General features: G+C 40.9%; 1 protein-coding gene across 1 annotated transcript in view; it reads left to right on the forward strand.

The window, feature by feature from the left end:
• LOC135224382 (uncharacterized) overlaps nt 1–19,294 on the forward strand; it is a 65,814-nt gene extending 46,520 nt beyond the window's left edge. The window contains exon 5 of the mRNA XM_064263337.1: nt 17,347–19,294. Within this exon, the coding sequence (XP_064119407.1) occupies nt 17,347–17,910 (564 nt within the window). The 3' untranslated portion in view covers nt 17,911–19,294. The remainder of the gene's footprint in view (nt 1–17,346) is intronic.
• The last annotated feature ends 6,616 nt before the right edge of the window (nt 19,295–25,910 follow it).

Below are 25,910 nucleotides of genomic sequence, written 5' to 3' on the forward strand. Positions count from 1 at the left end.
GCGATGATCTGTGTTAATTTTGACTTTATGCCCCAGTAAAAAGTAGCGATGTCTCTCCAGCATCCATAGAATAGCCAATGCCTCTCTATCGAAGGTACTGTAATTCTTCTCTGCTCCCTTCAATGCTCGTGATGCAAAACAAATCGGCTTTTCATTCCCTGCATCGTCAACTTGAGAAATCACTCCCCCAATAGCTATACTGCTCGCGTCAGTGGTTACTATAAATGCTCGATTGAACTTTGGATAAGCTAATAGTTCATTACTAGTGAGTGAAATCTTTAATTCTTGAAAAGCTATTTCTTCCTCCCGTTCCCAATGAAAATCTTTCTGCTTTCTCAATGAATCTAGCGGTCTCGCTATTTTACTGAAATCTTTTATGAATTAACGGTAGTAGCCCACGAGCCCAAGGAAACTGGCTACTTCCTTTGCATTCTTCGGTCGGGGAAATTCTCTAATTGCTGCTACTTTATCGGCACAAGGCTTAAGGCCTTCAGATGTTACGATGTGCCCCAAAAATTCAACTTCTTGCTGAAAGAATTTACATTTGGTTAGATTAATTTTCATTCCTTGTCGCTTTAAAGCTTCTAAAACTTCAATAATGTTCTTCTTGTGTTCTTCTACTGTAGCCCCTATTATGATTATGTCATCTAAATAAACAAACACGCTATGTCCTAATAGCGGAGCTAATACGGACATCATAACACGTGAAAAATGGGCAGGAGCATTCTTTACCCCAAAAGGGAGGTAATTATATTCAAACAATTGATCATTAGCTATAAAGGCTGTCTTTTCCTTGCTACTCTCGTCTATAGGTATTTGATGATACCCTGACTTTAAATCTAAGGTGGTGAAGAATTTACTATCCCTGACTTTAATCAACAACTCTTCGATAGAGGGCAATGGGAATGCTTGATCTTTTGTGATACTATTCAGCTTTTTTCTATAATCAACACATAGCCTAAGAGAACCATCCTTCTTTTTAACCATCACGATTGGCGAGGCCCAGGGGGATTCACTTTCTCTAATTGTCCCTTGTTCCCTTAATTTACTAATCTCGTTCTCCACTTCCCGCTGATGACAAACTGGTATTCTATAAGGCTTAGATCTTATGGGTGGATGACCCCCGGTTTCTATAACAAAAGGAAAACTATTTACTCTGCCTGGGGTTTCGTCGCCAATCGCGATTACATCTTGATAACCTTCTACGATTTCTTTGACAATATTCTGATAAGTAACAGGGGTAGACCCACCAGCTGTCCAGAGGAGTCTACTTAGACGTTCCTCACTGCGACCTTGACACGTGCTACCCAAGGTCGCGAGATTGTAAGAAGCATCTGCTATTTCACAAGGTTCAAGGTCGCATATCGACTCGCTGTCTAGTACGATATGTTGGTCACTGACATTCATAAATGGCACATTAACTTCTCCCTGTATTACCTCACTCAGACCCGGAAAGATAAAATCGTCCCATTTGTTATGGGGTCTGATCATAACTAAAGTGCCTTCCGGTATGCTCCGTGAGGGTGTCACGGCGAGGGACAAGAGGGTCCGGGGTGGTGCCACATCTCCCGCCTCTGGGGCAGCGGGTACTTTTCCCCCAGCTCCCTTCGACCTAAGGGAGACTCGTAGGCACCTCGGTCTCTCCCCCTCTGTGGGGATACGTTGTCCCTTTAAACATACCTCGATCCCTTTCCCGGCTGTGCCAGCCACTATTATTTCGTTCCTATCCACAAAATCAATTCCTAAAATAACTGAAATTCCTTCTACTTGTAATGCTGGCACTACATAAAAGGTATGTGTCACCACTCGCCCATCGATGGTTACCTGTTGCCTCACAGCCCTCTGGGTTACCATCTGATGACCACCTGCAGTACTTAAAACCAAAGAACCTTTCATCGGCTGCACCGATCCTGTCACCAGGTGTTCTTCTAACAGAGACACACTTGCACCAGTGTCGATCAACGCCCTTCCCTGTCGCTCCCCTACCCATATTTGCACGATCGGCACCACGGCTTCCTTCATGGATTGAGGGTGGGAGATAGGCTCTTGCCTTACCTTCTCTCCTGGCACCCTGTGCGTCCGGGCATGGGCAGCGACAGGTGGGGGAGGGCTATCCACTACTTATCGAGGGGTTGGCTGACTTCCCCTCCTCCCCGACAAGGCGTCCCTTGTCCTACCGGGGACACGGTCGTTGGTTGGACCCGGCGGCCGTGGGTGTAGTCGGGGGTCCTCCCGACTCCTCCACGCCGCCTTCCCCTTCCTCTCCTTGGTGAGGGGGGGACGTTGTTTTCCCCTGGCCGTCGTCGTTTTTTGAACAAGCGCTCACGAGGTGGTCTGTTGCTTTGCATCGAAAACAACGTCGTGGCTCGATGAAAGAGGGGCACTGGGCCCTCAGGTGGCCCTCTCTCCCACACCCCCAGCAACGGCCAACCGTGTAATTCCCGGCTGTTTTCCCCTTGCCTCTTCGAGGCCCCTGGTTGCGTGACCCGGCCCCCTGGATGGTGAGTGAGGCTGGCGGAGGATTCGCTGGGTCAGATTGGTTAACCGTTGCAACAACCGGTTGGGAGGTGGCCTGTGCCCCCATCCTTGTTTGCTGGCGTCGTCTGTGGTCGAATAGTTGTTGTACCTTCGGCAGCAAGGTGTGTAAGGGCCTCTTGTCGTCAACAAGAAATCCCACTACGGAGGTGGGAAGAATTCGTTTCAGCATGCGTCGACAGAAGTTTTCTTTTCTCTCTACAGTCTGGTCTTCGTTAGGGGTGAGGGACTCATAGTCCTCACCGACGCGATAGTAGAAGGCTGAAATCGACTCTCCCACCCCTAACCTGGGGTCATAACCTTCCATTAGCCCCATCTTTTCCTCTCGATGTAGGGCAAACTGCTGAGTGAGGTGCTGTTTAAAAGTACCCCAGTCTGCCGAATAACGGACGTCCCAGCTCCTGATCTGTCGTGCTGCATCACCGATGATCTTCTGTTTCGCTTGCACAATCTTTTCTCTATCTGTCCAACCAATTGTGGCGTTTTCAACACACTTTATAAAGGTCTCGATCGAAAGGAAGCCTTCACCAGTGCGTGAGTTATCAAACTCAGGCACAGATCCATCTAGCACTGGCAGTTTTTCTACTTTTCCGTCTGATCGCACTTGCGTGAACGACGCGACGTTGGCCGAAATTGTGGGTGGGTCGATGGGCTTTTTTGTTTGCGTTTCTTTTGTTAATTTGTGTAACTCTTCTAACGTGTGTTGGATAATTGTTGCCACTGCCGGATCATTCACACTGTCCTTTTTCTCGGCACTGATATTGTTAGCACTTGTGCTGCTAGTGCTGGCACTCCCGCCGTCGCGCGCTGCTTTTCTTCGAGTTTGCATTGTTTATTTCACCTTCACAATTACGCTGTTAATTATTATGCACTGGCAAGACCCCACGACTGACACCAATTTATATGACCTGATTTTCGATCATACAAGGGTTCTACCAGTACAATGAAACGCGTAAGATAAAATTAACACACGTGTATTTTCCTTAATAGTTACACAGGGCCCTGTTGCTAATAATACGCTACTAATTATATGATTATTATATAGTCGGAAGGTACTCTAAGGCGACACGCGCCGACCACTGTCTTTGAGATGCGCCCTGACCCGTCGACCACTAATTCCCTACTGACTCTTAACTTTTCAAACTGAACTTGTTTGGGTCACAGGTCTAAGCTGATTGGCCTCTTATAATTGAAAGGAACCAAGGGTCTTCGATGTATGGCACTCATTTGAATCACCCACGCCACGCCACCAACGATCATATGGGCATTCGATGAATCAGCGATATCTATCTGATCGTTACTCTCTGATCACATATAGCTACGCACAACACATGTAGTAGATTTTCTGTTACATCTCACAAATGAATTTTCTATACAGATCAGTTCATATATATATATATATATATATATATATATATATATAGATAGTATATATATATATATATATATATATATATTTATATATATTATATATATATATATATATATATATGATATATATTTATATTAATAATATATATATATATTATATAGTATTTTAAAAATTAATATATATATATATTATATATATATAAAAATAATATATATATAGAATATATATATATTGAATATATTAATAATATATATATATTCTCACCTTTCTCACCAGACGCCAGGTAGGCCTCCAGGCCTGTCAGTCGTCCTGCTTCAGGAACAGTCTCCATTCTTGGCGATCATCATAGAGCCTCATCTCATCAACTTCCGCAAACTAGAGCCTCTCCTCTCTACTCCTCTCTCTATGTTTTGTAGCCATCTCATTTTTGGTCTTCCTACCGGTCTCCTTCCTTCCGGTGTCCATTCCAAAAACCTTATAGGATATCGCTCCTCCTCCATTCTTTTGGTGTGTCCAAACCATCTAAGCTGTCCTCTCTCCACAAAATCTAATATCCCCTCCACTCCCAGTTCTCTTCTAATGTCTTCATTTCGTAGCCTATCTAGTCTTGTTACACCTTTTATGAGTCTTAGGGCTTTCATTTCAGCTGCTTGAAGTTGGCTTCTAGTTCTTGATGTTAATGTCCATGATTCATGGCCATAAGTCAATATTGGTCTTAAATAGAGAGGTATATTATGGTTTTCACTTTGCGAGGTATATTTCTGTCTTTCATTAGTGGGTAGAGCAGATACAGATTGTTACTGAATTTCTGTATTCGGGTAGTTATTTCCAGCTATATTATATATATATATATATATATATAATATAATAATTAATATTATTATTAATATTATATTTCCAGAGCCTACATATATATTTTTATAAAAATATTTCATAAGATTATATAATTTATTATAAATATTTTATAAATAAATTAATGATTTATTATAATATATTATAGAGATTATAAATTTATAGTTATATTATATAGATATATATATATATATATCTATATATATAACATATATCTATATAATATATAAATATATCTATATAATATATATATATATATATATATATATATATAATATATATATATATATATATATATATATATATATATATATATATATATATATATATATATATAATATCTATATTTTATATAACATATATCTATATATATACATATATCTATATGTATAATATATATATATATATATATATATATATATATATATATATATATATATATATATATTATATATATATATATACATATATATTTATATTATATATGATATATAATACATATTATATATATGATACATATATATATATATATATATATATATATATATATATATATATTAAAGATAATATGTTTAAATACAGTATAATTCTTTGTGATGCTATGTATGAATAAAGGTAGTGCAACGGACAAAAATTGAAACACGAGAAGTGACGAGATCTCACGGTCTTAACGACCTTTTACTTATGGTAAGAATGATCAGAACAGAGAAAAACGCAATACAAATAGGTATAGTATACAAACGGACATTACAGGATTATCATAAGGTCCAATTTACTTTATAAAATGAAGAAACGCCTGTGGGCTAGATGAAAAATTTTAAAAGCAGCCACCCACACGTGGTCACAGGTAATTTATCAGAAAATTTTTTTGAAAACAGGCATATACGACCAGACAATAGAGATTTAGTAAAATCGCGGAGATTAGATGAAGGATTTAGTTGCGGTGCGGCCGGACACACTGGTCAAAGGCAATTTAATTTCTAAAAAACAATACACAGTGTACTAGGAACAGGAATTTTACAAAAATGTTCAAACAGTGAGTGAGAAACGAACATGGATATGACTATAGCGAGTATGAGAGAGGGAGAGAGAATAATAACTAAAACACGTGGGACTAATTAAGTAGTACTTAATTCATTTATTTTAAGGTCCTTCATAAACATTTTACGAATATAGGGGTCCAAATGGTACAATCCAAGACTAAGATTTAGGTTGTTTTTATTAGTTATTTGTATAATTGCCGATTCCAGTAAATTTCTTGAAACATGATCTTTAGACCTAGCAATTACAGAGCTCTCGCCCCAATTTATACAATGAGATTTTTCGCTCAGATGAATAAATAGTGCATTTGAAGTCTGGGCAGTTCTAACTGAATACATATGCTGCTTAATTCTTATCTAAATTTTTACTTGATTGACTGACAAAAAGACTGCCAATCCTTACAAGGAACTTTGTAAATGATGATGTTACTTTTACGGGACTTTTCTTAATTAGCATACATTTAATGATATTGTGATAAGAGAACAAAACTTAACATTAAAAGATTTAAATATTGATTTTATGGTTTCAAATCTACAAAAGTAAGGCAAGTTAAGTACATTTTTAGGGGTTTCTTTGTCATCATCAACAACACTATAAAACTTGTGAGTATTTTGATAACATAAATCAATTATATGAGGTGGGAAGCAGAGATCATTTCCTGTCATTTTTATGTATTTTATTTCTTGGTCAAGATATTGTGGACTCGTAATCCGCAAAGCACATAAGAACAGAAGAAAAGATTTAAATTTTAGTATTTAGATGGTGGCCAGAATAAAAATGTACATATGTTGAATTAATAATTATTTGTGGGTTTCCTATAAATACTGAATTTACTTTGGAAAGATTCTCTTATGTATTAATACTTTAGGAAAGGGATGACATTGGTATTTTCAATTTTAACAGTGAATTTTGTGGATGGCACTAAATTATTCAATTTAGACAATAAATCTTTACATCAGTACCAACAGATAAGACTACAAAGCTGTCATCTACATAATCTGAACCATTTCAAGGGGACAAGTGTAATATTTGGCAGGTGTTGTCTTTCAAAAAAATTCATATATAAGATTGAAAGAGGTGATAAAGGGTTACCATGGCCATACCATATATTTGTTGGAAATATTCCCCATTAAAAGTAATATCTGCAGTCACAAATACACAATCAGTGAAATTATGGGACTAACGGACATAGGTAATTCATGCATTACAAGTTCATTACCTAGCACTGAGTCAATAAGGACTTTTCTAAACAAAGAACACACATCAAAACTGACAGATATCACTAGGGTTTAATACAATGTTATCTAGTAGTTCATACACGAACAAACCCTCGGTCTTAACAATAGGATAATTTCTAGCGCCTAGCTGGATCCGGTTAAAAAGCAAATGAAAGCAAGGAATCTTGTGATATCTGGCAACGCATGCATAGATCGGGTAGAGAGTGGTCAAACACCGATCATCTATGCTTGGGCGAGAGTTGCGTTTTCCTCTCTTGGCCTTTTCCCGGTTCATTACCCATTTCGTTTCTCTTAGTGTGTGTGAGTTTTTTTTACCTGGTATTATGGCTGCTTCTGCTCCTTCTCGGCGTCAGGGTATGTGCCCCGGAGTTCCTGGGTTTCCGTGTTCTCGTTTTTTGGCTTTGACAGAAACAGACCCTCACATCACATGCAGTAGGTGTCGTTCGAATTTTTGTACGATTACGAATCCTTGTACGGAATGCCGGGCGTGGCCTAAGGAGCAGTGGAGGAAGTTTTATGGTAAGAGGGAACATCAGAGAGTCTCCACTCTTCCTACTTGGGAGGGCTTTGCTCCTATTCCCGATGTTTCAACTTCCGCAGTAGTCAACCCCCATAGTAGCGCTGTCTCTGCATCTCCTTCCTTTTCTTCCATTGATTCATCGATGGAAGTATCGGGAGGTTGCCAGGGTATTTTTTGTAATGTAGCCCCCTCTTCCTCGGGAGCTTTTTCGGTTCTCGAGAAGGGTGAGGTTTTTTTCATCATTCTCTTCACTTCCAGGGTCGGAGGCGTCCAAAATGGTGGCGATTTGGAAGACGCTTGGGCTAGGGGGTACCCCATTCTTTTGTGGGGTTGCTAGCGCATTTTGTGGAGACTCGCAACCCCCTTCCCGGTCCAGCAAGGCCATCCCCCCTCCTCCCGGCCTCGTCTCCGCGGGCAGGAGCAGTCGGCCATCTTGTATTGCTCCGCCAGTGTCTGCCGCTGCTTTGTATCGGGGTGACGCTGCTGTGTCAGTCCCATTGATGATGACGTCACGGGGTCCATCTTCGTTTATTCCTCCACCAGTGGCGTCTCTTTCCCCCTCGCACAGAGGGGAAGCTGTGACGTCACCACCGCTTGTGACGTCACTCTCATCGATGACGTATGACGTATCTCCCAGTCGCCGCCTCCGACGTCATCACTGCCGCCCAGTTCGCAACATCTCCCTTCCTTGTCTTCGGAGCGTTCTCTGGCACATCAGTCTGAGGTCATATGCCAGGCAGTGCTTCAGAGGCTGGACTCTGTATTGGATGTGAAGTTGGCTGCCTTATTGGTTGGGAGGACTGGTAGGAAATGCGTTGCTTCGTCCCCGCCTTCCGAGAAGAGTGCGCATAAGAAGCTAGCGCTATCTTCCTCTCCCTCTTCCCCCTCTACGCCCCGTCGGCGTATTAAGCGTTGGAAGGCTAAGGACTTTGCCCTTCCTTCGCCGTTGAGGGAGGAACAATGCGGACGTGTTCCCGAGAGTGCTGTGGTTTCGGGCAGTGTTAGTGGTGTGTGTTCTGCAGGGGTTGCTTCACCGCCGAATCTCGAACATGCAACCACCCCACCCCCCCTTCCGTCCTTGCACATCGTGAGCGTGTTGCAACCTCCCCTGCACGTGATGTTAGTGCTCCTTCTTCTCCAAGGCCTATTCGTTGCCATAAAGATCTGAAGGCACCTGTCAAGAGGTCAAAGGTAGTGAACACGGAGTTGGTGCAGCCGGAGTGTTTGCCTGCCTCTCTAACTGGTGCTTCCAAGAATTCAACTATAAGGGATTTTCCGTCAATCTTGAGTGCTCGAGTTTCCCCCCCATCTCACGTACGTACGGTTGCCACGCCCGTGACCATTCATGGACGTCTGGAGTCACTTGTTGAGGTAAGTGATGTGCCTAGTGTTACAGTGGGTCCGTCTCAGAGGCTGACACTTGGACCCAGCCCAGATAGGTTAGTACGGGTTTTGGACTGTTTGGCTGCTAACCCTCCTGTGAATTTTGGTGAAGAAGGCACGTTAGAAGAGCCTACACATCCTTCACGTCGTCGGTTGCCGGTGCCAGAGCAGGGGGAGGGGGACACGCAGGAGTTTCTGTCTTCCTTTTCGGAAGTTGTTGATCTCATTCATGGGTTCAACAATTTGGAAAGTAGGACTCAGGCTCGGTCGTCTTACAATCCTTCTTGCTTGGAAGCCTTGGTGGGAGCTACTCAGGACCCCAAATCATCTCTTCAGCTGCCTTTGTCGGGGCACATTCAGTCGGTCTTACAGAAGGTTAATGCCTCTGTTTCTGACCGGGATGGTTCACTTCACTCTAGAGGTTCTACCAAACTACTACCCCCACCTCTCACAAGACAGGAAGTACTATGCTACGAGCTCTGCGTTTTTGTTGTCACGCCACCTTAACCCAGACGTCATTCGCCTGAAGCCGGGTTTGACCTTGGAACAGGTGAGGTCAGTGGCTCCATCCTTGTCTCCGCAAGATGCCTTAGCTTTGGAATCTACGGCGGCCTCCATGTTGCAGACGGTTTCTTGGCTGGACCTTTGGTCTGTGGTGATTGCCAAGATAGCTTCTGACAGGTCCCCTGAAGGGATGTTGAGTACCGCCTTGCTTGCCAGTCTATTGCAGTGTGGGGGCAAGGCGTTTTCTTATTTGGCTCACCTCAGTGCCAATTTATAGGCTAATCTTCTTCTGGTTAGGAGGGACGCGGCTTTGTCTAGGATGGAGAGGTCGCTCGACACCGAGTCTTTGCTGGCCTTGAGGAACGGTGATCTGTTGGAGTCGCAATTCTTGTTTCCACGGACAGAACTCGGAAATGCGATAGACCGATGCCGGGCTGACACCAAGGACCGACTGGTGCACCAAGCCGTGTCTAAATCAAAGTTCCGCCCTCGGAGACGTCCGGGCCCTCCTCCTCCCACGGTCCAGCAGCAGTCGAGGAGATCGTTGCCTGGTAGGCCATCGAGGACCTCGAGTTTGGCAGGGCCTTCCTGTTCGACACAGCCCAAGTCTCAAGATCAACGCCCCTTTCACTCTCGTTCCTTTAAACCAAGAAGAGGCCCCAGGGGCAGAGGTCAAGGGGGCCATCGGTAGGTTGGGCGCCTCTCCCTCTCCTGTGGCACGGGTGGGGGTTGCCTGGCTGGCCATTGGGCCAAGTGGCAGAGTTACAGGGCGGAGAAGTGGGTGGCAGATGTCCTTCGGGTGGGATACCTGTTGCCATTCGACTTCTCTCCTCCTGTCGGGCAAGCCACAGCTCAGAAAGACGTATCCTCCAGATTCTCTGAAGTTCTTGGCTCTTCGGGAGGAAGCGCAGAAAATGCTGGACAAGGATGAGATAGAGGAAGTAGTGCGTCCGACCCCGGGGTTTTACAGTCACATCATCTTGGTGCCCAAGGCGTCGGGAGGATGGAGGCCTGTGATCGACTTATCCCCCTTGAATCGCTTCATTAGGAAGACACGGTTCAAGATGGAGACCCCGCACTCTGTGTTGGCAGCCGTGAGGGAAGGCGACTTCATGCTGTTGATAGACTTGAGGGACGCATACTTCCAAATCCCTGTTCACCCGACGTCCAGGAAGTTCCTTCGCTTCTCTCTGGCGGACAAGATCTTCGAGTTCAAAGTCTTGTGCTTCGGGGTAACGACAGCCCCTCAAGTGTTCACAAGGGTCTTCTCTCTCATGTCAAGTTGGGCCCATGCTCAGGAGATCCATTTGCTTAGGTACCTCGATGATTGGTTGGTCTTGGCAGTTTCCAGGGAGATGCTGCTGCAAGACCGGGATCGTCTTCTTCGGTTCTGTCTGGACCTGGGCATATTAGTCAACCAGGAAAAGTCGAACCTCGTACCCACTCAGAGGATTCTCTACCTGGGCATGGCCATGAATACAACAGTGGCAAGAGTTTTCCCGTTGGATCAGAGATTGGAGAAGTTGTAGGCTGTGGCATGCAACTTCCTGTCAAAGTCACATCAGTCGGCTCATCAGTGGCAGGTTCTTCTGGCAGTGCTATCTTCCCTGGAGAAGCTGGTCCCTCATGGGCGTCTTCATATTTGGTCTCTGCAATGGAGACTGGGGGAATTCTGGTCTCAAGCAGGGGACTCTCCCCTGTTTATGGTCCCACTGTCTTTGGAAGTGAGAGAAGACCTTCTTTGGTGGTTGGACGACCAGAATCTATTGAAGGGCGTCCCTCTGTGTTCTCTCCCTCCGCACATCCTTCTGTTCTCGGACGCCTCCCTCGCAGGTTGGGGCGCACAATTAGGCGGCCTCATCGCTTCAGGCGTTTGGGGTTTGGAGGACAAGCAGCAGCATATCAATGTCTTGGAGTTGAAGGTGGCTTTCCTGGGTCTGAAGGAGTTTCGGGGGATGGTAGAGGGTCACTGTCGTTCTCATGTCTGACACCACGGTGGTAGCCTACGTGAACAAACAGGGAGGCCTGGTTTCTCAGCAACTTCATGCCTTGACCGTCGAGCTTCACCAGTGGGCAATCAGGATTTCGGTAGAGCTCTCAGCCAGGTATATCCCAGGGAAACGAACGTGGTTGCAGACAAACTCAGTCGCCGGGATCAGATCTTAGGCACAGAGTGGTCCCTTCATCAAGTGGTGGCAAACAAGCAAGCTTTTCCAATTTTGGGGAGACCCATGCTGGACCTTTTTGTGACACGCTACAACAGGAAGCTGGAGGTGTTCTGTTCAGTGGTTCCAGATCCCTTAGCATTGGCAGAAGACGCATTCCAACATCCCTGGCACAATCTGGAGGTGTATGCCTTCCCTCCGCTTTGTTTGATCCGTCAGGTTCTGAACAGGCTGATGAGTTCACAGGGTCTCAGAATGACTTTGGTAGCCCCTCTGTGGCCTCAGGCGGAATGGTGTCCAGATCTGCTGTCGTCGTTGTCAGAGATTCCGAGGGAGATTCCCCCTTAGCGGCATCTCCTGTGTCAGCCCCATGCAGAAAGGTTCCACCAGTCAGTAGAATCCCGGTCTCTTCACAGTTGGAGGCTATCAACTATCTCCTCGAGAGAGAGGCTTTCCTCAGAAATCAGTTGGGCACCTGTCCAGCAGTCTTAGGATGTCAACCTCCACAGTTTACCAAGGCAAATGGGTGATCTACTATGATTGGTGTCGTAGACGGGGTTTGTCTCCACTCGTGACCTCTATTCAGCGAATAGCAGACTTTTTAACCTTCCTCAGAGACGAGAAACGTTTGTCCATTTCTGCTATTAGAGGCTACAGTGCGGCACTGAGTTTGTTGTTACGCCTGAAGGGTATCGACATCTCTTCCTGGAAACTTTCCCTGCTAGTTAAGAGGTTTGAGCAGTCGAGTTCTCCTAGAGAGCTCAAGCCTCCAACGTGGGATGTTTCCTTGGTGCTTAAGAGCTTAACTAAGAGTCCATATGAGCCCTTGCGTCGCTCATCTGACAGGAACCCGACGCTCAAGACCGTTTTCCTTTTGGCTTTGGCATCTTCCAAAAGGGTAGGAGAGCTCCACGGTCTGAGTAATGAGGTGAAACACACAGGGGTTGGAAGTCAGTGTCCTTTGAATTTGTCCCAGAATTTGTGGCCAAGACCCAAAATCCCTTGGTGCATGATGACAGGTTTGCTTTGTTTTCCATTCCATCACTGACTGACTTTGTGGGTGGTGATGCTCAAGAGCTTTTGTTGTGCCCTGTCTGGGCCCTGCATTGCTATCTTAAAAGGACCCGGCACCTTAGACCAGGCTGCCGCAGACTTTTTGTTAGTATAGGCCGTACAAGAAAAGAGGTGTCTAAGAATACTATCTCTTTTTGGATACGGGAAGCCATCAGACAGGCATACTTGACTCCTGATGATTCCATCACCACGTCTGTGCAGGCTAGAGCACATGATGTTAGGGGTATTGGTCCCTCTCTGGCTTTCAAAAAGAACTTGGCTGTACAGAGAGTGCTGAGCGCTGGTAGTACTTGGTTACACCAATCCACATTCACCTCCTTCTATCTTAAGGATGTTGCCCACAGATCTATGGACACATTTTCCCTGGGTCCTGTGGTGGCTGCCCAACAGGTTGTGTAACTCATAGATGCCCTTAACGGGGCACCATTGTAGCTTACCTAAGATGATTGTGTGGATGAGAGAATGAGTGAGTTGGGTGGTCTCCTCCTTTCTCTTGTACCTTTCCTTCTTCCTTCTGGCGGTTTAAGGAGTTGACACGTCATTTGCTGGACTGGTCTGATACAGGTGAGTGAGGTAGTCATACTGGTAGTGTGGTCATGCAATATACAATATCTTACCCACTATTTAGAAGGATAGGCTCCACTCCTAGGCAAGGAGGAGTCGGGAGTACTACCAACTCTAGTGTCTTGGTTTGTTATTGGACAGTCAAGTTTCTCTTTGGTTCCCTATACAATGGTTATCCTATATATCATTGTACGTCACTCAGGTTCTGAGTGGTTAGATATTAGTGTATCTAGCTTCTCAGCGGGCTTCAGTCCCTCTCCAAGAACTTATTCTTTTGAGAGTTGGACTGGCGGGTAGGCACCCAACCAGTCTATGATGTCTTATACCTCCCAGTATGAGTCTATCCTATTGTTAAGACCAAGTGTTTGTTCGCATATGAACAAATGACAAACTTTCTAAGACAATTTGTATTTTTCATAGCTACAAACCTGAGGTCTTAATGTTATACTGTCCACCTCTAGCCGCCCTTCTATTTGTTAAGTCATCCCGAGTTGGGAAAGACTGGCGTAGATGATCGGCGTTTGACCACTCTTCACCCGATCTACGCATGCGTTGCCAGATATCACAAGATTCCTTGCTTTCATCTGCTTTTTAAGCGGATCCAGCTAGGCGCTAGAAATTATCCTATTGTAAGACCTCAGATTTGTAGCTATGAAAAATACAAATTGTCTTAGAAAATTTGTCATTTTTTCCACAAGATCAAGAGAATTTTGGATGTGTGAATTAGATACAGCTCCAAGTAATGAGGATAACTATTTAATGATATATTTAGATAGTTTATAAGCATTTGATCCTACACTACTAATAATTGGCTGCATAGGGTTGTTTTTCTTATGAGTTTAAACTAGGCCATATAAATACGGTAATGAGGGACACTACAGTTAATTTACACAACAATTCTTTTTTATCTTTTAAGAATTTGTTTCATAGTGATATTAAAGTTTTTTATTACTTGGGCCAACAGATTTTTATTTTTACTTTACCAAATGTTACAAATTTAGCAATCGCTTAATGTGATGGAGATGGGTTTATTTAAAATACAGAACCTGAATTTCAAGAGGAATATGTGCTGCAGACTCAAAATGAAAATGTTTCATGTTCAAATATGTTTTGGTTCAAATGACGGAGACAGATGCACATATATATTTAAAATGTCTTGTGTGTAAGTTATTCCCAAGGTAGAGTAAATTGTGGCAATGTATATTTTTTATATGTACTATTATTTATAATGTATTTGAAGTAATGGAAGTGACTAAGAAGTATCATGCGATTTGAATAGAGAAAGCAAGAGATTTGTCTGAAGGAACAATATAAGGACACTGGGGTTAAACGAAGGAGAGGGTATTTGACTAAATTGTTTGTAATGGAATAATTATGTGAAGTTTGAAAGTAAAGCGAAAAACCAGGTTGTCGCATACATGGATTGTAGCAAAATATTAGAGAAAATATGGAGGTTGTTTAGAATGTATGATATAGAGGACAAGTTGTTTAGAAAATATGTGAAATGGTTGGTGTCTGCAGATGATAAGTAAAAATTAGGGACTGAAGAGAAACTGCAGTAACCAGTAAAAGCTTGAAAGTTCTTACTAAGGAAAAAAAAAGGAAATGTCGGCAGGAAGAAGATTAACCCTTAAACGCCGACTGGACGTATTTTACGTCGACATTTTTTGTCTCTCGGGTGCCGACTGGATGTATTTTACGTCGACATACAAAAGTTTTTTTAAAAATTCGCGGAAAAATACTTTTAGGCCTACCAGCCGAAAATTCTTGAATCACGCGCCTTGGGGGATGCTGGGAGTTCACGGATCAAGGTGTTTTGTTTACAATCGTTACGCAGGCGCGCAAGCGCGAATTTCTTTCTTGCCGCACTAAAAAGTATCTGTGACACATCTCTGAAATTATTTCGTCACTTTGACATAATTTTTGTACCATTTTAAATTAGCCGTTACATGGAGTATTATATATGAAAATGTGCGCATTTTTATGTAGAATACAACAAAAAATACTCATGATTGTAGCTTTTATCAGTTTTGAGATATTTTTATATAAATAACGATAAGTGCCAAAATTTCAACCTTTGGTCAACTTTGACTCTACCGAAATGGTCGAAAAACGCAATTTTAAGCTAAAACTCTTATATTTTAGTAATATTCAATCATTTACCTTTATTTTGCAAATAATTGGAAGTCTCTAGCACAATATTTTGATTTATGGTGAATTTATGAAAAAACTTTTTCCTTACGTCCGCCCAGTAACTCATTCTGAAAAAAATCATACATGCGATTGTGGGAATGTTTGCACCATTTTAAAATTAGCCGTTACATAAAGTTTTATATATGGAAATGTGCGCAATTTCATGCACAATACAACTAAAAACAACCCATGGTTGTAGCTTTTATCAATTTTGAAATATTTTCATATAAAAAATGATAAGTGACAAATTTTCAACCTTGGGTCAACTTTGACTCTACCGAAATGGTCGAAAAACGCAATTGTAAGCTAAAACGCTTATACTCTAGTAATGTTCAATCATTTAACTTCATTTTGCAACAAATTGAAAGTCTCTAGCACAATATTTCGATTTATGGTGAATTTATGAAAAAAATAACATTTTCTTTACGTCCGCGCGGGAACGCTTCCGAAAAAATCAATATGTGCGATTGTGGTAATGTTTGCACCATTTTAAATTAGCCGTTACATAAAGTGTTATATATGAAAATGTGCGCAATTTCATGTAAAATACAACAATAAATAATTGAAGGTTGTAGCTTTTCTCATTTTTGAAATATTTGCATATAAATCACGATAAATAGAAAAAAAACTACGTTCGGTCAACATTGACTCTACCGAAATGGTCGAAAAACGCAATTGTAAGCTAAAACTCTTACAGTCTAGTAATATTCAGTCATTTATCTTCATCTTGGAACAAATTCGAAGTCTCTAGCACAATATTTAGATTTATGGTAAATTTTAAAAAAAACTTTCCTTCCCTACGCGTGCGGATTCTCCGCCACAAATCTCCGAAATGCGTACGTCCCATTCTCGGAATATTTGCTCCGTTTCATATTAGGCATTTCATAGAGTTTTAAATATGAAAAGGTGCGCAATTTCATGTAGAATAAAACGATAAATATTTGAAGGTTGTAGCTTTTCTAATTTCCGAAATAATTGCATATAAAAAAATATTTATATAAAAATTCGACATTCGGTCAACTTTAACTCGTCAGATATGGTCGAAAACTGCAATTGTAAGCTAATACTCTTACAGTATAGTAATATTCAATCATTTGTCTTCATTTTGAAAGAAATTGGAAGTCTCTAGGATGATATTTAGATTTATGGTAAATTTTAAAAAAAAATATTTGTTTATGTCCGTGCATTACGAATTCATGCATTATTTTGTGATAATATTTTCTGTGTTGCTTTTATCGTTTTACAATGTGTTATATACCAAAATGATCACAATTTAGTGTACATTACAACGAAAAAAAGTAACTTGTTACCTTTAACCGTTTTGCGCACAGCGCGATTTGAATACAATTATATATGAAATTTCGTTTTTGCGCTATCATATATCGCATTATTTATATATGATAATGATAATTTTTTTCATTTCTGATGGTTGCATACTAAACTTCAGCCAATGAAAAAAAAGGAGCCAAAAATAAACTCTTAATCTTGAAAACTAAGAGCGCTGCGATTTTTTGAAAAAAATATTTTTTCCGCTTCCGCGCTCACTCCGAAACACCTCCGTCACACGGGAGACAATTTTTATTTTACCGCTTCGGCGTTTAAGGGTTAAGGGTGTAAATGGAAACTAGTAAGGTCAAGCATTGTATGTGAATATGTATGGTGTAAGAATGGAAGGTGTTAATTTTCGTTTACATTTAATAGTAAAGGTAATGGATAATAGTAGGGTAAGATAAAAAAAAATAAGGCACAAAATATGTTGTTGTTTTATACATAAATTATTCAATAGAACACTTGGTAGATAACCACAGCTGTGTTTGTGTTCAACAATACTTGCACTAAGTAGTGTTATACTAATTGAATGTGTTAAATGCGTTATATTTTAAGTATAGAACTGTTTATTTTCAGGAAGTTACATCTACTGCTTCTACTACAAGTACTGCTTCAAGTACAACTATTACAAGTACAACTGCTGGTACTGCTTCAGCTGCCGTGACTCCTGTAGATGTTACTAATTTGAATACTGCTCCAATTGCATCAACTCAGCCTTGCAATGGCAATGCAGGTGCTGTTGGCATATATGAGGATAATAGTGGCTTCTACCTACTTTGTATGAATGCCCCTAATGGATATTCATACCAAGCTGATAATCCATCAACACAATGCTCAGGGAATCAAATGGGTTGTATGACTGTATCTTGCCCAAGCAAATCTGCTATTAGAGGATTCAACTCACAAAATGGAGGTACTGCTGGTCCTTGTAGTGCACCAAACGACAGAACCAAACTGGACACTACTGATTGCCATACGATTTCAGGCGCCATGCAAACGCGACCAACAAACAAAGCGTCTTGGATTAAGTGGAGGCTTTGTGATGGGAGTAAGTTTTATGTCATGACTGCTTCATCAGTTACTAGTTCTGGTGCATCATGGGACCTCACCAGCATTACCTGTTGTCTTGGTCTGCCATAATTGTATCCTCAGTTTGGAAGAAGGACATTTGCTTTATAGGTTGAGCTATATTGAACCTGTGGAATATTGTTTTAATTAAAAAAATAAAGATTTTAAACAAGGATTGTGCACACATTGAAATAACAGAAGTTTCAATGATAGTACATATACGGAAACCTATTAAACATAATTAGCCTTATTCCCAGTAAAATCGACCAGCTACACCAACTTGAAGAGATTTAAGAAGAAAGGTTCCAACTTGTATACCTAGCTCAAAGAAAATCATATTCCTGCAGTAACTCTCATTTGTCTTTGTAGCTTTAACTGCAATGGATGTGTTCAGTGCATCCTGAGTCTACATCAAATTCTTTTCAAGTGTTTGGTGAGTTTTCACATTTTTACTTTTCTTGTATTTTTTCTTTGGTCTGCATCATCCTATGATATCATAGATACATATCTATGTGAGTATGTGCTATTTCTTTTTTGGGATTCTTATATTTTTCCTATTTATTTTGTATTTAATTTATTCAGTGATATCTTTTATGTTCTCCCAGTAACTATTTCATTTTTACTTTCTTCTATCCAAACAAACTTTACAGTGAAGATTAAAATAATTTAGAAAGTGGAAAAATCTTTTATTGAAACTGATGGAGGATGGCATTGGACCTCATGTATTGATATGAACCCTCCAATTTCTATCTCAGGTGCATCCAGTAAAGGAAAAAAAAGCAATAACATTAAAACCTTTTGAGGTACCAAAACAAAAATATGAACCAAATTGAGGCAGCATTCACACTTTACCCATTTTTGTTCTCATTGCAAATGAAAATTGGACATGGTTCCTAAAATCATCATTTAAGACTTGAAAGCTACTTGGTAAATAGACATCCAACAGCTGCAAGGCCACCTAGATAAATAATAATAACTTGGTTGGTTGAAGAAACCACCAAAAATCAATCTGTAGGAGACTAAAAGGTTGAAATAATGAAAATTACTCAATAATATAATTCGCGGATGGATCATATGTACCCATTATTCATGGAAAATTAGCCTATTTGTGGTATTTTTCACTGGAAATATTCACAAATTACTGTATTTTCATATAATTTTCATGACTAAATGCACTTTTTGTGATAAGCTTTTAAAATACTAAGATAAGCATATTTAGGTTTTTTTGTGTGTTTTAACTATCAAAATAAGCAGTTCTAAGTACATTCAGATTGTAGCTATTTGCTAGGGATGTGGTACCCATCTCCCGCGAATAGTGGGTGTCTACTGTACTATTAACAATCATAGTTCTTCATGATGACAGTCCTGTCAAAAAAGAATTTTCGTTAGACTTAAAATAGTTACAGTATGTCTTAAAAAAGTTTCACTAATGTGCGTGACTGAAATCTACAGTATTTTCAGCAGGAAAAATCAGCTTCTTTGAAAGTGTTGAAAATAGAATTTTCAGAACAAGATCTTCCTTTGAAAATTAAAATTTCTGAGTCAAAATAGAGAAGTAAGACCATGTGTACACTGTAACAATTGTAGTAAATATGGACAGAGCAAAATAAGCCTTAACCCTGGTTGTTCATACTTTGGATCCAGTAATCAAACAAAAAATGGAACTGTGGTGAACCAACTCGCATAAACTTTGGTCAGGATCACTATGGAAGATTTAAAGTGTGTGAGCGTATTGTTTAAAACGTAGAACTAAAAATACTTCCAGGAAGAGCTGGAATGTTCTGAATAGAAGCTAAATGGAATGGAAAGTAAGGGAGTTGAATGATTCAGAAAAAACCAATGTACAAAACCATAACCCAAAAAGGTAACTAAAATAAAAATAATTGTTTAACATAAAATAGAATAGACAAACAACATACAAGATAAAAAAAATATATCAGAATAAAAGTTAGACAAAGAAAATACAATCCATAAAGAATATAGTATATAGCATTAAAGACCCAAAATATGATGTACTTTCACAAACGGAATTTACAGAAATTAATTAAACATCTTAGAAGAATTGGAGGAAAACCACCAAAATAATATTTCTTAACTTCAAGATAATGAAAGACACTGGAGAGAAATTCTCTTATAAACAAGAAACAAAGCATTAATGACTATAAACTTATCCAACTACTAAATGTGTCTGCTGTTCATTTCTGCCCATTTACAGGTCAACAATTACATCTTCCCTACAGGCATTTTTACACAAACACCATATTTGGTTTTGAGTATGTTCTCCAAACTAAGTAATGAAAACTATTGTATATCTGAAATAAATTTATTTATTCCTTGCTGAAAACGTTTCTTGTAATGATTTTTCCAGAAGTTAATTGGGTTTCATGCTTGTTCCACATTTATAGCTAATGAAATAAAATAGAGATATATACTGTAAAAGATATAAATGAATAAAGTAACATGTTAGATACAGCCTTTCTGGCTTAGATAGAACACTTGGTAGTATGTAATCTTTTCTTGATCATTCATAATCAGGATAAAAACTTGAAGTACCAAATGTATATAAAAAAATTATAATTTATTGTATATGGCAAGCTGAAAAGTACCTCCATCTTCACAGACAGTGATACAGGATACTGAACTTTTCAAACAGAACAACACTTAGCAGATAAACCTATCAATATGAATTTCTCGTTGTTAAAAGTGGTATGAAGTTTTTATTGTAAAACTAATATTGTAATACCTACCTGAACACCTGAACTAGCCCTGGTCACTTACCAGCCCGAACCATCATTTATTAAAAATTTACCAGATCTTTGGTTAAAATAAACGATCAGTATTGCCAATCTCCTGGCAAACACCCTCGTTACCTAGTTACCAGCCCACCGCTAGTAGCCCTGCCTCACGGGCCGGTCCACACCTGCCCTCTCACTCATCATAACTCAATAACTCTGTATGAGAGGGGAGGAGGGTGGGAATCATTCAGGTTTTCAGGTAGGTATTACAATATTAGTTTTACAATAAAAACTTCATATTGCAATACACCCCCTGAACACCTGAACTAGCCCGATTAACAACATTAATTTGGAGGTGGGGAATCAAATCTGCCCGGCCCTCCACTGTACTAGTTGTCAGTCATATAATTGAGTACGCGAGTCAGTCTCAAGTTCATTTGTCACTCGTCCCTAAGCTAATCTCCTCATGTGTGGCCTTCTAGGCCTGCCATATGTGGAGGGAAAAACTCCCTGCACCTCTACCCTAAGGTCAAAACTCATTGAGTGCGTAAGGGATACAAACCTGTTTCCTCTCAGCTGGCTATGTGCCTCACCTGAGTAGAGGAAAAACTGAAGACCTCCCATGTGGCTCTCGGCCTCTCATGTATGGAGGGGATCTGAAGACCTCCCATGTGGCTCTCGGCCTCTCATGTATGGAGGGAATCTGAAGACCTCCCATGTGGCTCTCGGCCTCTCATGTATGGAGGGAAACTGAAGACCTCCCATGTGGCCTTAGGCCTCTCATGTACGGAGGAGACAACGGTGTCGTCGATCGTAGTGAGTCTCTCTTGTAGTGTTGTACCTGCCTGTCTGTACTCTGCCTGGTTGGGCACTTGGAAGAATACCTCAGATAGACCCACATGTTCTTTCCTATCTTTCCTAATACTTAAAATCCTCTTGTGATATATCATATCATGAATACCTTAAACATATTCCGAATATTCGCTCCCTACTCTAATACTAACTCAGACAGCAAGATTGTTGGGTTTAAAAATAGAATTTAGGCCAAAGGCCGAGTATTGGGACCTATGAGGTCAGTCAGCGCTGAAGGGAAATTGAGAAAGTTTGAGGTAAGGTGAAAGAAAGGAAAAAACTCTGTTGCACAATGAGTAGAATTTAGGCCAAAGGCCGAGTATTGGGACCTATGAGGTCAGTCAGCGCTGAAGGGAAATTGAGAAAGTTTGAAAAGGTGTGAAAGGAAGAAAAACCTCTGTTGCACAATGAGTCCAATTTAGGCCAAAGGCCGAGTATTGGGACCTATGAGGTCAGTCAGCGCTGAAGGGAAATTGAGAAAGTTTGAAAAGGTGTGAAAGGAAGAAAAACCTCTGTTGCACAATGAGTCCAGTGTTAGGAGAGCGTGGAAAATAGGATGAGAGAATATGGAGAGAATATGAAATCAGAAAAGTAGAGAGAGAGAGAGAGAGAGAGAGAGAGAGAGAGAGAGAAACAACAATCGTCTAGGATAAAGAGAGAATATAAAATCAGGGAAAGAGAGAGAGATAAAATCAGGGGGGAAAAGAGAGAGAGAGAGAGAGAGAGAGAGAGAGAGAGAGAGAGAGAAATTACGATCGTCTAATATCTCCACCTCCGCAAATTGCAGCAAGTTAAAAGGGTATTATCTTAACGATAATACTCGTATAACTCCGTACAGCTATGAACAACCGAACGAGAACTTGTTGCTAATGCGATCGACTCCTATAACAACATCACTTTATTGTATGATCAGCGTGTGACAGTAATCGAATCCGATAGCAACATCCGTTATTGTATTCATCCGCGTGGGACGGTAATTACTGTATTCATGTTATAAATGCAGCTGAAGCTAATAAGGCAAAATTACGTTCTTCAGCAACCTGGACAGAAGTCCCGAGCTTATGTATGAATTCCAACGCAGCCGTGGTAAAAGAAACTAATAGCATGAAAGAGCTCATTACTGTTGTTTTCACACAGACAAAGGATTAATAACGTATATAAAGTGTAAGGTTCGTCAATACCTATGAAAACGACGTTGAACAAAACGAACGGACAATCATAAATTTAACGCCATCTAACCCGAGGGAAAAAACTAGCTTCCAATGAGACGTATCAGTCAAATTTTGGTCTTAAATTACATCGTAAGACGAACAGTATGACTTCGTTACATAAGTTAAGTATCCAGATATTCATTAATATGCTAACTAAGGACAAAAACATTAGCCGAGACCCAGTGATATGGTTGAATCTGAAGCCAAGGAGAAAAAAAAAATAGACTAGCCGGCATCCTTGTCTGTCTAAACCACACCTTCTTACAATAGTGCTGTTTGACGACAAGCTAGTGTAATTATAATTTAATTTTAAAGTAATAATTCTAAAATATTTAAAGGTAATTAAATAACTTTCATTAGGCCTCATAATTAATTTCAGTTGTCATTGTAATTTGATAATACGACTGGTAATAATTTGTAACTGTAATTGACATAAGCTCAATGTAAATACTGACGGCAATAGTCTGTTAAACGTATGAAGACGTCATACATACAAATTTCTTATATCTGACATCTGATTATATGCCCCAAGATAGATACCTCATTGACTATATTAAATGTCAACATAGTTGAAGACACGTCTCCTTTAAGACGTTTGTACAAACTTGGCATAAGTGAGAGTGTTGTTACGTTAGTCATTTTAGTCAAGTCAGGAGAGAGAATGAGATGGATACGGCGACGCAAACCCGTATTCGTCATCCGCTGATTCCAGCGTGAATGACTGCCGAGTTTAGTGTTCATACTACGCCAATATGATGATACACTAATACAATTATAATGCTTTAGTCGGACAGAATCCGATCTTCATTCTGTTCGATTACATTCATATTAATTATCCTCAGATCGGATTCTCGTTCGTTTTTTTCAATTACCTGTATTGAATTATCCGAAGTCAAGAATGCCTTAAGCCTACAGCGTTAGCCAATATAAAAAATAACTACGGATATGTTTACAGCGAATACTTTAGGTTAGGCTAGGCTACTGAATATGCATACGATATATCATCGTGAACACTAGGCTAACCGTAGTTAATTTTATTCGATTTCTCTTCATACTGAATATCGTAAGTCAATATGCATTGAACGGAGAATTAGTTGATATTAACAATTATCGTATCGTATACGTAGAGAGAAAGTAACCTTAAAGACGAAAGGAGCATATCTGAAAGACCAACCTGGCCTAAAAGCTTCTGATGCAAGGAACTCGAAGCAGGAAAAAAGCCTAAAGATGCTCTAAGGACACTGTGCCTCTAAAAAACTACTACTTTTAATAGAAAACCGACCCGAAGAAGCCTGCACTTCTCTTCCTAAACTAAACACTAAGTAGCCTATTATCCCTACTCGTCTATATCTGACCTAAGTTTTTTTTTCGTCCTGAGAACTTACACATCGAGGGAAGGGGAATCTGCTGCCAACACTGCCTGCTCCGCGCCAGGGGGGACGGCGGATCCTGCCCGTGGGCTTGCGGATCCCCATAACCCCCAGCACCGGTTAGGGCTGATTCTGGAACAGGCAGGGAGCTGGAAAAGAACGATTAGTAATTTCAGTATCCCTATTGCTCGATCTATCCTCACATAATCTTGACCTAAAATCGCTAACAGAGATGTCATCGAGGGAAGGGGAATCTGCTGCCAACACTGCCTGCTCCGCGCCAGGGGGGACGGCGGATCCTGCCCGTGGGCTTGCGGATCCCCATAACCCCCAGCACCGGTTAGGGCTGATTCTGGAACAGGCAGGGGAGCTGGAACAGAACGATTAGTAATTTCAGTATCCCTATTGCTCGATCTATCCTCACATAATCTTGACATAAAATCGGTAACAGAGATGTCATACTCGATGTCAGCGTACTCTCAAGTCTCTTAAAGAGCACTGTCTCTAAGTCTTTATCTTGATCTACGTTAGTCTCTTCCTGCCTACAGTTACTTCTTAATACGAGACCTTTCCTATGTTTGAGATACCCTAACATCTGGTCCAAAGACACTCCTGACATTCCAAACATCTGGTCTTTACATTAATATTTGGAACAGGCCATGACAATTTACGCATAAGGAATGACTATCGTGTCATAGGTACTCATCCTTTCTTGCATTGTTGGCAAAGACGATACGTTGTTGAACTCCCGCTCGTCGTTTTCTGTGATGTCGTGGCCGAGGATGCAGTAGTCGTTGTCGTAGCCTGTGTTGTTTCTTCCTTTGCAGAATCAATGTCTAATGACAAGGTATTAAGAGCAATCCAACCGTAATCCAAAGGGATGCGTAATTCGTCACCAAATTCAATCAAATCAAAGGTGCAAATGAAGGCCGGGCAAGACCAAAAAGGAGTTCGCTGTGGATACATCTGTACTCCACCGCGAACGATAAGTGATTGACGTGAGAGGGCAGGTGTGACCGGCCCGTGAGGCAGGGCTACTAGCGGTGGGCTGGTAACTAGGTAACGAGGGTGTTTGCCAGGAGATTGGCAATACTGATCGTTTATTTTAACCAAAGATCTGGTAAATTTTTAATAAATGATGGTTCGGGCTGGTAAGTGACCAGGGCTAGTTCAGGTGTTCAGGGGGTGTATTGCAATATCAATTTTTTACACACTGTCATATACCTGTTGCCATGTCCAGCTGTAGCAAAGCATTATTAAAGTATGACATATATCATTTTGATAGTGCACTAGTCCTCAGTACCCTTCTCATCACTCTCAATATCTGCATTTGTTTCACATGAATGCACAACTCTGCACATTTCCTGGTGTATTGGCATGCATCAGTACAGGGTAGGTTCAAGGCCCTGCAACTGTTGTAACGTTTAGTCATGCAGGGCAGGCATATTCCATCAGTACTTTTGGAGCTGACTCTTTGTCTCTCCAGTAAATGGATAAAGAATCAGTCGTCACAGTCCAGCCATGACCACTTGGACTTTGTTCACCAGGTTCAGGTTTGAGAGCTCGTTTTCACAATGCTGCTTGGTGGTTGGCTCGCTTTATGTGTTGCTTCAGGGCATTTTGAGGTGGTGGAAGTTGATGTGACTGGTGACTCTATATACAAAAGAGAAAATATCGGGCTTCATTGATGCTCTCCACATGTCAACATTCAGCAATCCAGGACCATGTCTCTGACTTTGAGAGAAAGTTACAAAACATCTAACAAGGTCATTTGTTGCTGTTACTTGCTGCTCATCACTGGCACCAGATGAATCTGGTGGAGGTTCACAAGTGTGGACTGCGTTGTACGAGGATGCCATTTGTACAGTGGGTTGTGTAACTGCCACTGAGAGCTTGCTCACTGA

Source organism: Macrobrachium nipponense, chromosome 12 (genome assembly GCF_015104395.2).
Source record: "Macrobrachium nipponense isolate FS-2020 chromosome 12, ASM1510439v2, whole genome shotgun sequence".
Classification (NCBI taxonomy): Eukaryota; Metazoa; Arthropoda; class Malacostraca; order Decapoda; family Palaemonidae; genus Macrobrachium; species Macrobrachium nipponense.